Source organism: Epinephelus fuscoguttatus, linkage group LG4, assembly GCF_011397635.1.
Source record: "Epinephelus fuscoguttatus linkage group LG4, E.fuscoguttatus.final_Chr_v1".
In the NCBI taxonomy this organism is placed as follows: Eukaryota; Metazoa; Chordata; class Actinopteri; order Perciformes; family Serranidae; genus Epinephelus; species Epinephelus fuscoguttatus.
In genome coordinates, this window is record NC_064755.1 from 18,162,910 (window position 1) to 18,179,969 (window position 17,060).

At 41.9% G+C, this 17,060-nt stretch overlaps 1 protein-coding gene across 3 annotated transcripts in view; it reads right to left on the minus strand.

The window, feature by feature from the left end:
- The window catches only part of LOC125888058 (serine/threonine-protein kinase BRSK2), a 197,902-nt gene that overhangs the window by 44,206 nt on the left and 136,636 nt on the right, over window positions 1-17,060 (minus strand). For all 3 annotated transcript variants that reach the window (XM_049575235.1, XM_049575236.1, XM_049575234.1), the window contains exons 3-4: window positions 15,685-15,770; window positions 10,079-10,219 (exon numbers count right to left, since the gene is read on the minus strand). In XM_049575235.1, the coding sequence (XP_049431192.1) occupies window positions 10,079-10,219; window positions 15,685-15,770 (227 nt within the window). The remainder of the gene's footprint in view (window positions 1-10,078; window positions 10,220-15,684; window positions 15,771-17,060) is intronic.

A 17,060-nucleotide genomic window follows, 5' to 3' on the forward strand; every position in this document is an offset into this window, starting at 1 on the left:
TGACTGGTTACAAGAGCGTTCCATCTTGTGCCATCTGGGGCATTTCTATCTGTTCCTCTGGGGGGGGTTGGAGCAACACCGGGGAAGTAATGCATTGTTGCATGTAATGCAGTGAGTCGAAAGTGGGATTTACAGTGATGGCTAGTTTTGTAATAAACAAACGATTTGCTTTGTTGTGCCAAATCTTTGTGTGCAACCCAGCATTTGCTCTTAATCCAGAGGAGTTTGACTGAGGAAGATAGGATGAGCAGCGGACCTTCAAGGCAGAATAAACAGACATGCTGTCAGAAAAGCATTGGAGTGAAGGAGTGGCATAGATATTAAAAACCCATAGCAGCATAAGGCATCCAATACAGACAGTCATGGTGGTGCAGAATTCCTCTAAAAATAGTCCACTGTGCCTGGTCAATACTAGACAACTGGAACACTTTTTATCAATACCTATATCTGGTTATCATTTTTCACTTGTATTGTCTAAACAACCTGTTGTTTATGTTCTCTTTACTGCCGCTTTTACTTTACCTTCCATTTACCCCATTCTTCATCTCTCTCTTTAAACCAGCCCTCTCACCTTATCCTGCTACAATTCCCCTCACAACCACCAGCCCATTCCCCCTAAATCAAGCACCATAAACCAACCTACTACTTTTGTTCTCCCTCCCCTGGCTCCATTTTCCATACCCATTTTGCCCATCCCATTTCCATTTCTCCATTCCACCTCCCCTCAACATCAGCTTCCCTCCGCTCACCCAGTTACACCTCAATGCTTTAACTGTCTCTGCAGGAGAGGAAAATATCAGAAAATTTTAAAAGACAAGGAGAGAGAGAGAGAGAGAGAGAAAAGATTTCCACTCTGTGTTGTTAGCAACCATCAGCCGTAATGATGATAGGCTATAAGTACTGGCTTTCTGCACGGAGGCAGGCAGACAGACAGTCTGTCATCTGCGGGAAACTCTCCTAAGAATATCAACAAACACAGCCACAAGGGCACGGGCTGCTCCTGATAGAGGAATGGATGCACGGCGTATAGAGGATGATCGTAGGCTAACATGAAGTGCATGCTGTATAGAGATTACATTAGATGACAGACAAAGACGTTGTGTCGTGCATTTCCATTCAGCTTTATGCTAATACTAGGAGTTGGGTGCAGTGAGGTAAACAGCTGGTGGCAAGTTTCCACTCTGGTGCCATTAAATCATCGCACATGTGGAGCGCATATTAAAATAATAATTGAAATAGCATCAGTCAAAACACAAATGATGGAAAACAATGTTGAAAACGTGATGGAAATATTGCATCTGTGTTTGTTTCATGTATTAATTTGAGGAAGGTTATATTCTCCTCATCGGCCCTCACACACCTGCCACTCTTCTGTTGTCTACTCAGTGGAGCGGAAGCCTGAGTGACAAATGAGTCACATGCTTCATAGACGACATAATTTATTGGCTACGTCTGAACTTGGCTGCATCTTGTTTTCGTTGATAAACCAACTTTTCCACCACAGCTGGAAGTGTAAAAACTTTTAAGCATTATTTCAACTATCAGTGTAGTGTTCCTACAGTTTTTTTTAGTGCACAAATTGAAAATACAGATAAAAACAGCAGGATGAAAACACACTAAGTGAAAAGTAAAGCCTCATTTCCACTGCTTGGTAAGCCACGGCTCAACTCATCGTGCTTGGAACCGCTATTTTTTGGTTTTCCATTGGCAAAAGTTGTGGATACTACCTGGATTTTTTTTAATACCTCCTCGGTCGAGGTTCAAAGCAAGCGGAGTCAATGCTAGAGGGTGGAGTGAGAACACTACAGACAACTAACTGGTCAAAAAGAATGGCCACTAGCACGACACAGGACATCCTGCACAAACCTGCCATTTTTAAACAGCAAAGCTAACTGAGAGACAATCGTACCATGCACTGATTCCATACTGAATAACACTCTGAAATACAGATTGGGAAAATATTAATGGGATCCATAGATAAAATCTTTATGTGGACTCCAGGGTTCTCATTTATAAAACAGTGCATAGGATCCATACTAAAAAAGTACATACGAACAAAAGCCAAAAATGGTGTACGCCAAAAAATATTCAACAATTTCTACATCAGGCTTCCACCAATTTCCTGTCTCCAAAATGTTTGGAAGCATGGGTCAAAGTTTCTCCCATTAAGTCTGTTTTTATTAGGGATGCACGCAATTAGCCATCCACTAATGAAACGTCCGCCCCCTCGCTAGTCGGCACCAGAAATATAAGTCGGTTAAAACAATTAGTGTTTTAACAATAAACATTTAAACATTCATTCAACAATAAATTGTGCTAAATTTTGACTATTTTCTGAGTGTTTTCCTCTTTTTAGACTACTTGACTCGTCTTAATTAAAATTTTCGGTAAGTCGACAGGGAAATCAATCGCCAGGAACATCCCTTGTTTTTATAGATCACAACTTTTCTGTGGGAAGTGGCGTACGCCTCTTTCAGGCCTCATTCTGTGTGTACGCAATGTTTATAAATGAGACCCCTGGATAAAGCAGTGTCCTCATAAATGCCCAGACAGGTGGAGACTTATTCAGTCTGTGTGTTATGGACAGTAACTGGTGGAGGATACAAGTTCACTGGAAGACCACAAATAATTTGCCTGTGGCACTCCCAGCCCCTGGAAGGGAGGAATAAAGCAGCTAATGATGGAGGGAGTGTGGGAGACGCAGAGTGAGTGAGAAAGGTGGTTTTGGATGATGTGCATGATTATGCCACTGCGTGGGTTTAATGTGACTTCTGGACCAGGTGTTTGTGCACGTGTAGGTGGTGGTAATAATCAGTGTCAGGGATTCGAAGCTGTGTGACCGTGTGTGTGTGTGTGAGCATGTATGATGAGGCTTTGAGCTTTACAGAAAAGGGGTTCCTTTCCAAGGTGCAGCAGCATTCCCTGCCTTACTAGGTGGGGTGCCTGGAGTCAATTTATGTGACAGATAGTCTTTAATTCTTACCCACACACACTCACTTTGTATTGAACACACATGGGGGGTGTTAACTGGGTTACAGGGGGAGAGGCCAAAGTCATTACTAAACAAACAGAACAGGGGTGAGAGAGAGAGGACAGAGTGTGTTCTGGTCAGGGTGGAATCGTGCTTCTCTTTCTGGGGATTGGTGTGTAAGGGTGTTTGCTCATGCCCATGCAGACGTAGGTGAAGTAAATGTCTGCTTGTACAGCATATGAGAAAGTAGAGTGATGGGAGTGGGTGGTTAAAATGACTGGGGAGTGATACAGGGGTGTGTTTGGTGTCAACTCTGGCTCACTTGACCTCCTATCCTGGGTATAATCTCACTGTGGCTTCAGAAACACTGGAAAAAAATCAATACCACACTCCTTCATTGCTCACATGAGAACAGAAACATTGTGCATTAGCTTTATCACAGGAAACCAGAGCGTGCCATGCTTTCTACAGCAAGTTTGAGAGTAGTAAAAAGGTAGCCAACTGTGTAGATAATGACAAATGCCATTCAAATTAACCTCTCGTCATCTGTTTCAAAAGCTGGGTGATGAAAAAGCACACAAGCAGCTTGAGAAGTGTTCAAGGAAAATACACTTTACTCCTCTCAATCAATCTGCGTCTCTGCTGGGTGTTTGCAGTTATGGCAGACTGCCACATCGACTTCTCTGGAGAGTGCATACAGTGTAGCAGATGTGGATTTTGTTGGATGTCAAAACTGACAAGCTGCAGCTGAAGCTGTTGTGGGGATTCCCTCTCAGGTAAACAAGGAAGTGAATTACCTGAAATATAATACCACATCTTTCACGCATCTGCTTTGTTGTTGTGACCTTGAGCAACAAACTGAATCCGAAGCAGCTCTCGGAGAGATGTTCTGTAGCTGACCTTGACCTCTGACATCCCTGTAGTGGGGCTGAAAGATGGACTTTGATGAAGATCAATGATATATCCTATCATTATGTGGGTTGTAGTCTCATCTCTTTTCTAACCAGACTGTCAGTCTATCTCCGTATCTGAGTCATAGGCAGCAGATCTCACATTGACAGACTTAACTATTAATATCCAAACACAAGACTTGTCTTAGTCAGGAGGAGAGAGGGAGATAATTTGACACTGGATCTATATAAACTTACAATGCAGATTTTCTCTCACTGCCTCAGCATTCATTATAAATATGTCTTACTGACGATTCCTTTCTCGTGTCTGTTTCTATCCTACCCTTACCTATCGGTGCCTCATCTCCCTTGTCAGCTATCCCCGTGCACTTCACTTTGTCCCTTTCTCTTCCTCCATGTAAAAAAAGTAAACTCTGCCGAAAATCAGAGCGCGATCTGAATCAGGCAGCGGAAACACTGAGTCATAAACAGCCCTCTACGCTCTTTCATTCATATCCCTGCTCACATCCATCTGGCTCAAGAGAGATATTTGGGGATGGGACGTGGGCGGAGGGCGGAAGCATGAGGCAAAGGGAAGAAGTGAAGAAGGGAGGTGTGCAGAAAAGGAAGGTAGAGGAGCATGTGTTTACCCCCCTATGCACGGTGAATCATGGAGAAAAAAAAGAGCACTTCTAATGGCCTGTGTAGGTCCCCTGCGCAGACAAGTAGAAATGGAAGAAATGATTGCAGAAACGCTTTTTTATTGCGGGGATGCTGGGATCTCATTAGTGGGAATGGAAAGGAGGTGAGAAGGGTTGCGTCTGTCTGTCTGTTTGCCCCTAATTGAGGTTGGGAGGAGGGCGAGTGGGTGCAGCAACACTCCCAAATAATCCTCCTCATGATAAATTTACAAGGCATCATTTTCTACGAGTGTTAGCGAGGGGATTTAAGCAGCTAAGACAGAGAGACAGCGGCAACGCAAATCAGGACGGGAGAGATAAATCTGCTGGTGAATCTTACAACAAAAGAGCCGCGATAATCTATGTATGTGCATGCACTTAATGTCAGTCCCAGATGCTTTCTCTTAATTGGACTAATCTGTTCTTCTCACAGTCGGTTATTTACACAGACTGATAAAAGACTTCTAACTTTCATTCCCTCAAGGTCAGACAGTTTTGTTCTATTTCCAGTGGTACAAGAGTTATCGCTGCTTTTTTTAATCTCTTTGAGAATTCAAGATGGAATCTATCAACTACCTGTTTGATGCTTCAAAGAATAAAATCATCTCAAGTGCAATGTCCCGAGACAATCAGTGAAGTATAAAGTAATTCTGACACAAGGACGTAGTAGCTTGTGCTGTGTATAAGGGCTCCCACAATGGCTTTATTATTAAACACTACAGCAGCGGCCTGCTCTATAATGTGCAAAAACACAAAGCTTATCAAATCAAAGAAATTCAACCGTACCTAATCATACCATGACAAACCAGTTTAATTATGTCCCTTTAATTGTCCATGCAACATTATGTAAATCTACCTCACAGGCATGTAGCACTCTGCATCAGGTTCTAAGGAATATGATACCATATCTGTTTTCAGTGGCTTGGTTTCCCCTTCGTCATCAACTTTCAAGTATACTAAACCGTGCAGAGAACAGAAGAAAAGCCTCAGTCGCTCCAGCGCTTTCAGTCACAATAGCCTTGGCACAAAAGTTATGATGGAATCACATAAATTGTTATCACGAGTCAACCGGCCGGCTAGCAATCGCAGTGCCGCACAATAAAACCCTCTCTGGTCATGGCCGTGCCGTGCCATGGCTGTGACGGGGTTTTATGATGATGTCTTAATGTTTGTAATGTGACGCCCCTGTCTGTGAATATTACAGTGGTGTGAGAAGCAAGGAAACAAGCTAATAACATGCAGCATAATCAACCTAGGTCCTATTTAACCATCTATAGTGCATTGTCTTAAGTGCAGGTGCAAGTACATACAGGGAGTATCTAACTCCACTTCAATGGTTAAACACTGCATAATCTGGGTACAAAGTAAGGTGCAAGGAGCAAAAGTATTCAGTGTATTTAGTCCCTTAATTAATCATGGGTGTGATCCCTTTAAAAGACAGGGGTGTCTGCACCTGGAACTTTGCTATTGACATGGCAGATTGGGCAAACTAGAAGAGTGCGTGGTCTTCTGCTGAGAGTAATCCTGTCAGAGCATTACTGTCACTGCAGCAAATATCGAGGGACGTTTAAGCAGTGAAACTAAAAATGGCAGTTACAACCTTGAAAGAGGGAACAGTACTAAACTTTTAGCTTTTGAAATAATCAATGAAGTAATACTCTCTGTCTCTCTTCATAGAGTCTGCTGTGAGACAACACCTCTGCAGCTCTGCTCTGCTCTCTGCTATGTTCACATTCAAGCGAATGTTATTAATATTTTCCTCATTAATGATGTATTATTTTACCCACCCTGTTCATCCTTTGGTGCTTCACAAGCAGAGTGGAATTGCCTTGTGTAGGCTCATCTTACTATCTGAATAACCTGCCCTTTAAATAGCGGGAAAACACTCTGCTATTCTGACTGTAGACCAGGTTTTTGTTGGGTAATGGTGCAATCACATTTCATTGCCCCTGATCACACTTCATTTTTAAGGCCTACATGCCTATGTGCACCATATGGCAAAGACGTACAATTGCTACTTACACAACATGGGCGCTGGCCATTGAAATGACTACTGCGCCAGTCTGAAACCAGCAATGTGCGCTGCTTTGCACTGGGTGCAAGATCGGGTCCCATGAGTGACCTCAGAATTCTTATCAATAATTCAAGTGGAGTTGCACCCATGATCTGGTCTTTACTCTGACCTTTCTCTTCTAAGAAACTCTTAAATTTGTCCAGGTCTGAAACAGAACAGCTTTAAAATAGGATTAACAGAACAAAACCAGTATAAATATAAAAGAAACATTACAGAAGTACGAGAGAGAACTATTAGACTAACCACTAATAACACATGTGAGTACCAATGCAGAGTGGGAACACTGTAACACCAACCTCTGTCCCATCTCTCGCCTGTACAATTACTGTGTTTCACCTCATTTTACATGCTTATATCTCCATGTACTCTACTTGTTTTCACCTGGCGCCTGCTGTAAAGCATGGCTGGCCATGCTTAACGCCCTTGATATGATCATTCCTTGCGACTGATGGTGAATGTAGTTTTATTTTTTGTTGCTATCACGTCATTCAGTTTTTTTTCCCATTTCTCTAAAGTCACTGGAGATTAAATTGTGACCAAGGTAAAAATAAATACACTTGAACTCATTCCGCTCTATGGTCCTTGTGCTCTGCTGTGCAGGCACAGGAGGACAAAATGCAGAGCAAAGGCATACGCTCTCTGAAGAGGAAGAAAAAAAAAACCTTCACTCTCTGCTTTAAGATCACAAATGGATACACGAAACACACACGCACACACAGAAACGAGCGCTCTGAATCAGTCCCCGCTGACATGTTTGACTTCTCAAGTATATATGATTGCCTCTAGTCTATGAGGTTGTAAACAGTTAAATTACCCCCTGAAGCCAAACACAATGCATCACATTAGTAAGTACCTGGAAGCAAATTCTAACAAATACAATGCATCAACACTGAGCAGAGCACAGTAAAGAAAATGTGCTGCGTATTAACAAAAACTCACTTCTGTGTAGCTCTAAAAATGATACCTGAGCACTGTATCTGGAGGAGGAGTGAACCATCTGTATTTCAAGCATAACAATGATGTGCTAGAAAGCTATTATTTAGTCATTACAATAACCACTCTTAGTAGTCTCAGATGTTTCATGAGAAACTATCTTTTAGCTAATTATAAGAAATACATCTCACACTGTTGAGTCAGTTATATTTTTAGGCTATGTTCACATTACAGGGCTTAGTGCTCAATTCTGCTTTTTTCCCCAGATCTGATCTTCCTGCCTGGACTGTTCACATTCATATTTGAAGTGACACATAATCTGACATCAGTGTGAACAAATCTCTGCACTGAAATGCCTCACATGTGACCAATAACGTCACACACATGCACAACATCAAAAATGGAACATTTGCAAAACAGGCATAGTTGTGCACACGTACATCCCCTGAGGTTTTGCTATGGATGTCGGATGACAATTGCTCATATGCTGAGAAGCAGACTGCCCACTGTTCTGAAGGGCTCCTTCTCCGATGGCACTCTTCAAACAAAGCATACGGCTAATTATTAAGCAAAATAACATAATTGGACCTTTGTTTGCTTTCAGGATACAGGGCTGTCATGAAAAGGGAAATTTTCGAGCTATTGACGAGAATATGAGCTCTTGGAACAATGGCTCGAGGATGAGAAGACAAAGAAACTCAGAACGCTGAGCTACAACTCTATAAGTAGGTCTGTAAAGAGAGGTGTGGGTGCGGCCAGGAGAGGAGTCAGAAGTAGTGGGGCCACAATGTGGAGGGTTTGACACAGAAACAGTTTCTCCAAAATTTTAGGATGTCCAGGGCTACATTTCAATATCTCTGTCGGTATCTTACGACAACATTGTCATGGCATGCAGACAAGCTGTCCTAGTCAGAAAGTGTCTGGTAGCCTTCTGTAGTTTCAACTGATCACCCAGACACTGTATGATGAATCAAACACATGAATTCCAATACCGTTGTCACAGCGGTCACATGGCCAGTGATTGGATATGTATCCGATTTAGGACCACATCTGACAGTGGCCCAGATCTGATTGGACAAAAGCCATATTCCTGTGTCCACACTACTCTGAAAACAATCACATCTATGTCACATGAGAGCAAAAAAAATCCCATGTGGGCTGCATTATCTGGCCATATGACATGATACATGTTAGTGTATTTGACTCCGTCTATTTGACATGTGTCAACCATCCTCAGCTTTTTAAGCTGAAACTTTAATAACAAAGAGGAAAAATAAACACTTTCATAACAAGAAATATCCAGTTTTCTCAGTTCTGTAATCTCCATATTGAATCACTGGTTTGAAACCTAAACAGCACTCTCGAGCTATGAATAAACTGATTGAAATTTAGATTGTTGATTCACTTCAGGAAGAATCTGTATCTTTTTAAAATTCATTATTTGGGAAGTTATTATTTGTTCAATGTTGTATGACAACTAAATTGACTTTGTTACACCTCCTGGGTATGCTTGTTTATTGGCTGTTTTGTCTTTTTAAATGTATGTGATGGTTTTATGCAGACAGGGAAGGTGTTTTTTTATGGTTTTAAGCCCAAGTACCTGATAATAGATAGTCATGTGGTGTTCACTGTTGTCTAAAATGGCATGGTGACTCAGTGTAAAGTTAGAGTGAGTACCAGAACTTCTGTGTAATTCATTGTGAATCCACTTTACATGACAAAGATATGTAAGTGTAGACGGACTAGGGCCCCGTTGTTTGTTTCTTGACGTACTTCGTACTTCTGGGAGAGTTTTAACCCCCAGATTAAGCTGCAGAGTGAGCACTTTCATGCTGCTCTCCGGTACAGGCAGCTGTAGACCCAGACCCAGGGTGATTCTATATGAGATGGAGACAGCTGCCCAGAGCTCTGTGAGCCTCGTGCCTTCTGCTTAGAAGTGGTGAATTTACAACTGACAGCAACTTCATACAATACTGTCTCTGGCTTTTGTTTGATATCTAGTGTCTGCAAAAGATGCTGATTCACATTTCCGATCCGTTGTTAGTGTGGTTAGCATGAATGAGGGCTAACTTGGATTGTTTACTATATTATGGAAACGTCGCTGTCTCTCTAAATTCAATATGGAGGGCCAGATAGTTGAATATTTGTATTGAACCAAATCCAATTTGACCAATATAATTCTGAGTTGGGTACAGCCCTAAAATGGAGGCAGGATTCCACTTCATATATTAGGTTTACTTTTATGCATAGACAGATCATCTCACATACTATTGTAATTGATTACACTTAATTAAATGAATGTATTCACTTGTTATAGTTGTTTTACTTTAACTTACTTTTATCCATGTATAGTAAAACCTAAACATTATCTTCCCTTTCTTATTATTGCCCCACTTGTTGTCCATTTTGTCTCCCAGCAGTGAAAAGCGTCTATGAATAGCATCAAAAAGAGACAGGTGGGATGTTTTCATTCAGTGTTTTTACCAGCACGCTCCCACCAGTCTTTCTGCACGCGAATCATTTCACTTACCATATGGAATGACTGTGGCAAAAATCCAGGGCAGACATGATCTGTCTGAAGAATTTCCTGGCCTCTTTAGGTGTTAACCTGCCCTTCTTCACCAAGTAGTCAAACAGCTCACCACCAGACACATGTTCTAGCACAAGGTACCTGAGAGAAAGAAAGACAGAGCGAGAAAGGGAAATCAGTTCAAGAAATAACTGCTGAAAAAGCACACAGAAAATAAAGATATCCCTTATAGAGACAGGGAAATATACCTGTTCTCCACAGAGCTCTGAAACAGCACTTAAGAAACAGGGAAAGCTCAGGACCTCAGAGGTCTGTAAGAACTGGAGCAATATGGGAAAAACAGTTCCCTTACAGCTGTTATACACAGACAAAACACCCAGGATCAATGATCTGATCTCCCCAAAGTCATATCATGTTGACAGTTTATTTTTCATTCTGTCATCTGTAAGCTGTCCCCACAGTCTGAGAATGAAGCATGCCAACAGTGTATTACAATATATGTGAAGGGTTCTGATATACTATACACTCTGACCTCCGATGGGAGGCATCAGAGGGATGATAAAGTTGCGTTACACCACAAAAAGATGGAAAAGTTGTGTGAAAAGCTCTTAGACATAAGGGATTTAGAAGCTTGTAAATTCTGCTAAGGTGCAGACGCTGTAAGCTTCTGTGACAGTCTTTGTCTCAGCACTCGGTTAATCAAGCAAAGGAGACAAAAGAGAGGAAGAAAGAGAGATATTGGGAAAAAAAGTTCCCTGCTATAGATATGCAGTACTTGTGTTGTAATTCCTTCCTTCTTTTACCGTCCCCAAACATGCCTCTACACACAATCTCCCCTGCCATCACGTTTCTAACGGCCATTCTTCAGGTGGCCTTCGAGCCTGTATGGCTTGTGGGGGAAGACAGTCTGCCCTGGGGCTGCAAGGGGACAGGGAGGTGATTAATCTCTCGCTGGCCCAGGTCGAAAGCTGCATCTGTGGGCTGAGAGCCAGTGTGTGCCCTGCCCCTGCTCCGGACCGGCCTGCTCGTATATCCTGTGCTGAAACTCCCTCCATCTTCACTAGGACAAATTGAAACTCAGACAGGCGGTGAAATACTCCCTTTCTTCTCTCTCTTTCCCTGCTGTGGATGTGTGTGTCTACATGCAAGTCCCCAGGTTTATTGATTACACTACAGTGTTGCGAACTGTACTTGTCCACAGAGCATGTGCCCACTAAATAACCCTTAAAGCCAAAAAAGCTGGCTACGACAAAACCTTGATAGCTTTGGCATGTACTGAATAACAACCAGACCACAGTAGGTGAATGCAGATGATTTATATTGTTCCATTATACTGTAAAGTATAATGGCAGCACATAAAAGAGGCGCTCATACTTTATAAATTAAAACTGTTGCATAATATTCATTGTGGAACTGAAAGGGAGCTTTCTAAAGGCTGCTGAAACAAAACTAGTTATGTCACCAGAGTCACCTCAACTAAGAGACTACAATGAAAAGCCTCTTAAAAAAGCAGGGGTGTGGACTTTGAACTGCGGTAAGTGGGCTTTTACCAGGCTGGGATGGTCTAATAAAGAGACGCTAATGAGTTGCATTGTGGGAATTGTAGGATAGAGCACGTTTAGAGTTTGACCTATAATGGGGTCAGGATATCTCATCCTGTGCTGCACAGACTTTGACAAATGGTTTTTTAATCCGTTTCTCGCAAGTACCCCAACTTAATAGAAGTGCAACACTAAATCACTGGAGTACCACTTTAAATTAACTGCTATATACTTTGCTTTCGCTCTCTCGCTGTCTTTAATAGTGTGACTATTACAGCTAGAGTTGGTGACATTTTTATTTGCTTAAATCTATCACTATATTCTGAAAGAAGTACATGAGACAGAGACCCCTTCTCCTTCTCCTACTGCTTCGCATTTGCCAGAATCTACTGTAACATGCCAAAAAAACAACCAATCAGAGCTAAGGAGTCTCTAACTGAACTGTCAATCATGTCAATCACGGCTTGTTAACTGCAGTAAAACTGTCAGACTTGGCAGTGCTGATCAAATGTGAATCAAAATTCTGTTACTGCATTGCTTATGTCTCCCCTCAAATGTTTTCAGGAACGTATTTTTAGTGTATCATTTAGCTGTATAATGTCGTCCTAAGTACCAAGCACCACCCACTGCCTGGACCAACTTTCTCCTTTTACAGCTAAACAGTGCACTAAAATATGTTTCTGAAAACATTTGAGGCGAGAATTTGAGCACAGCGTCAGTTCAGACACGATGTCAAGCTCAGCTCACATCCCAGCTACAGCAGCTGACTGATGGAAGGGAGTCAGCTGATAGATCACATGATTCCTTTTTATGCAACCAATTGGCAAATCTCATTCAGGGTGCCCTATTTAAACTGCTCTGGCCTGCCTACTGTTGCTGCTTCCTCTGCAAGATGCTTTGCAACCTGCCTCCTCCTTTTCATGCTGTATCTGACTTATCAGTGTCATTTCTGTTTTCCCTTTATGCTTACTCTGTTCTGTTCCTGGGGGGTCTTTGCTGCTGCCTTAGGCTTTCCATGTAGGCGCACAGAAGGGCAGGGAAGTTTACTCCCTCTCCCTGCCTAAGGCTTTCCTCATTTGCACATGGAAGGGCAGAGAGGTGTGCTCTCTCCACCTTAGGGCTTTCCACACAGGCTTTCCATGTAGGCGCATAGAAGAGGCTTTCTGCGTAACCCGAGGAAAGGCAGAGAGGCCCCAGAACAGAGCCATACCTCCAAATATAATACTGCAAATGGAAATAAAAGTTGTCTTCTCTAGTGTTCCTGACTGAAATAAACAATGCAATAACACAATCTTGATCCATACATGATAATCGTTGCTTAGTTTGATGGTTTGACTGCAGTTTGTGAGCACTGATTCACATGTCTGACAGTTGCGTTAGAGACTCCTCAGCTCTGATGTGCTGTTTTCATTGACATGATGTAATGCCATTAGAAATGCCACAAGGTGGCGCGACCTAAAGCTCATCTGGTAGAGTGTGCACCCCGTATAGGCTTAGTCCTTTGCAGCGGCCAGGGTACAATTCCAACCTGCGGCCTTTTGCTGTGTGTCATTGCCCCTCTCTATCCCCACTTTCCTGTCAGTCTCCAGCTGCACTATAATAAAGGCAAAATAGGTCCAAAATTTGTTTTAAAAAATGCTACAAGGCAATAGAGTAGGCAGTGGAATATGATTTTTTTTTTCACAGATTATCTGTCTCATTTAGTGCTGTGTGAATAAAGAGACAGTTTCAGCAAATATGAAAAAAAGTTATTTTCTTTATGAAAGTTACAAATCACAGTTTATAAGAAACATCATCACATTTTCAGCAATGTGAGTTGTGAATGTGGGACTTTGGGCTCATCATTTCCAAATGGTATTTCAGCAAACACAAATAGGTCTTTAAGAGGATTTGTCTTGCCTGTGTTACCATTCATTATTTTGTTACCTTTTCAAAACTGCAGCAAAAAGCTGAAATAAAACAGCTCATAGCAACACTGTTACAAATCAAGTGTACTTACATGGGTTATGAGCTTTTTTTTCAGCGACCATTTTTCATTCTCAAAAGCATAATTTATACCAACATCATGGTGTGATCATTCATTCATTTCGAGCAATGAAATATCCATAAATAAAATATTGGTGGGCTATGTATCAAACTCCTTCCACGTCTCCCTCACCTCTTGTACACACACACACCACACCATTTTAAACAGCTTGTGGTGGGATCTGTGCCAGCAGCATAATAAATCTTAAAAGCTCTGGGACTGCTTGCTCAAAAGTGTGTCTATCATTTATTGGCTTTGAAGTGGAGATATCTGAGGAAGACTAAACAATATTCATCTAAAAGAAGACATCACTGATGCGGAGCGCCGAGTGCACTCAAGTCACTCGTGATTCAAATGTAAAGCAATTTGTCTTCGGGGAGGCTACTAGTGACCAACTGTCAAAAGTGATGAAGCAACGGGCACAAAATGTGATTTTAATAATCCAATTATACGATGAATCACAATATTCTGCTATTCCTATCATCTTAAAGGATGACATGTACAGTACTGCATGTCCAATCCCATTTGGCCTGTAAGCTCAAGATGAGAACTAATTGCATTTAGTTGACAAACAGTCCTCTGTGGATCAAGAGGGCTACTATAAGCTACTGATGGGCTTGTCACTCACCGCTGTTAAAGTTCGCTAATAGATTTATGTGTGTGCCTGCGTGTGCAGCGGCTGCAGCGGCCTAATGCGGCTGCCACTCCCCACGGCTAATGTTTCTTAATGCAATGGTGTTGCCTCTGACAAGCGTGTCATGGTGTTTACATTACGCAGACTTCCTCTCCCTATTAGCAGTCCCCTAGCGTGTGCGGCTAAATTAAATGCTTCACACCAATACTAATGGAGCATCAGCCCCTCCAAGGCTATCACTGCTGCCCTCCAATCATAATACAGCAATCATAACTGCTCTGCGGGGCCAACAAAACAATCTGTGGTATTTTAAAGCAAGGGAGCAGGTTTGATTTCAACATTAATGGGGGACACATTAAGCAGAGGATGTGGGGGCCTCCTTGAGGAAATTTTGAGCGTCCAATACTTCATGTCCTGCATTCTGGTGAAGTTTTATGTATCAGTTTATGGTAGACATGTCTTTATTTATGTGAAAAAGCCCCCACAAAATTCAACCAATGATTCAAAACATAAAAACAGGCTATAATAAAATAATATTCAGTAAGGCTCTCAGGCATTCTGTATTGCTTTCAAATATTTATTCTCCTGTGGATCGCCTTTTCTCATTCAATGTTATCTCTGTTGAGTCAACACACATTGACACTATGCATATTTTACTTTTCCATTCTCTTTTGTGTCTTTTGTTTGGGGAAGTAAATGTGCATGTGACACCTATTCACATCAATGGTAAATTAATTCATTTATTTAATTTATAAACCCCTGGACTGTAATATCGCAATACGTTTCAGCAAGATTTCTGCTCATGTTCAAAACTTTCCGCACAAATATATATCACTTATCGATGTTCTCTTACAAGTTGAGGCTACTGTTATGATATTTTGAGAGAATTATTGTTATATTACCAAAATAAACCTGTAATGTAACTGGAATAAAGTCATTATGTTTCAAGACAAAAATAAGATACCAAAAAAAAAATGACAGATAAAATGAACAAAAAACCAACAAAACTAAATGAAAACACTTTGAATCAGGCATAAAAGTTTACGCCTATGGGATTTTCCCATGGGCTTCACTGTTCCTTATCCTACTGAATGACTACAAGATACGATTTGTCCCGAATTTCCGCACACAGAGCTGTTAGTATGCGGATAATATGAACAGGTTTGCTCAAATATTGGTAGGGACATTCTGTCCTCCCAAAAAAACTGGTAGGGCCATGTCACTACCGTCCACATGCAACCTACGCCCTTGTTTTAAAGACTGTTCTAGTTTCCAAAAGAGCACTTGACAATAATGATATACATGAGCCATAAAAGTCTTCATACAAACAATCATTCAGTGCGTGCAGTATATTTAGGATTTAGCATAAATCAAAAGTGGACCACAATCCACTGGTGATACTTACAAGTATTTTTTATTTTCGTAGACATCATGTAGCTTTAAGACATGCGGGTGTTCTATGAGCTTCAGAATAGCTATTTCTCGCTCCACCTGATGAGAAAAGGACAGACAGGGAAAGAGGCAGGAAGGGGGAGGGGAGAAAAAAGAGATTTGATTAGTGTAACATCAACACATTTAAGTTCCTAAAAGCACTCCAGGACCAATTGTCCTAATCTGCCCTCTCAAACTGAAACTTTCTTCTCGCTGCTGCCAAACTAAAGTACCAGGGGGGAAAAAAACAACTGACCCCAAAAAACAGCCTGTGATGAGTTCTTGCCAATCGTTTTTCTGAGGTCACCTGTGAAGGTCACTGTTAGAGAGACAAATCTGAGGAGCAGCAATCTGTAGTAACACTTCGCACAACCGGCATAAGGGCTTAAAAGGAATGAGTAAACCAATGAAAGGAGCTGACTGGCACTTTCTACTGGCAGAAAGGACAGAGATAAGCTTTGACCACACTCTGGTTGGCATCCAGGCCAGCAAGCACTGCTATCTCAGGTGGAAAATGTAGTTTTGCTTCAAAAAAAGTGAAGGAAAACAGGTTGTGTTTGTCTTATCTTACGAAAATGGTGTCCTCTCCTCTCTCACAATACGAGCCTATAGTTGAATACTTTGCAATCATATTTCATAGTCTGCTGGTTTGCTTGAGGTTAACATAAATCAGCTTGGTTTGATAAGAAACATGAAGTAACCTGTCAGAGTCAGACATTTCTGTCCACGAAGAGTGCAGCCTGCGGGTGAATTGGGGTCAAAATGTCCACTCAGGTACATCAACGTCTCCCAGGGAGGCTTTTTCTCCCAACAGTGGCAGTGGTTGTACGTAAACACAGCACCGTGTCCACAACAAACAGATGGCTGAGTCCACACAAGTTTCTAAGTTCTTTTTTTTTTTTTTTTTGCTTACAGAGCTGCTGAGAGACATACAACAAACTGTGAGACTGGTGAGAGCTGAATTTCACCAAAATCGAGCAGATCAGTTTGGATTTGTGTCAGCATCTCCGGAGAGTCGTAGTCAGCATGTACAGCTGCCACTGAAAATCAGCATGGAACCCACTTCGACAGAAGCCACTGCTAATCTTCAGCCCCCCTGCGCTGCTCTCCTGCTCTGCTCGCGCTTATCTGCTCATCCTTCTCCTCCACCTTTCTTGTCCATCCCCTCACTCCACCCTCCGCGCCTAGCCGCTACTGACAATGACAAAGATGAAAGGACTGCGCGAGTTAAAGGCTCCTCTGCCTCATCTCAATCTCATCAAAGTCAATTTCACTTTGTCACTTGCCTGTGACAGCCTTCACGCTGCTTTAATGTCACACTCATCGTGGCTTAACTTTAAGAACGCTCAT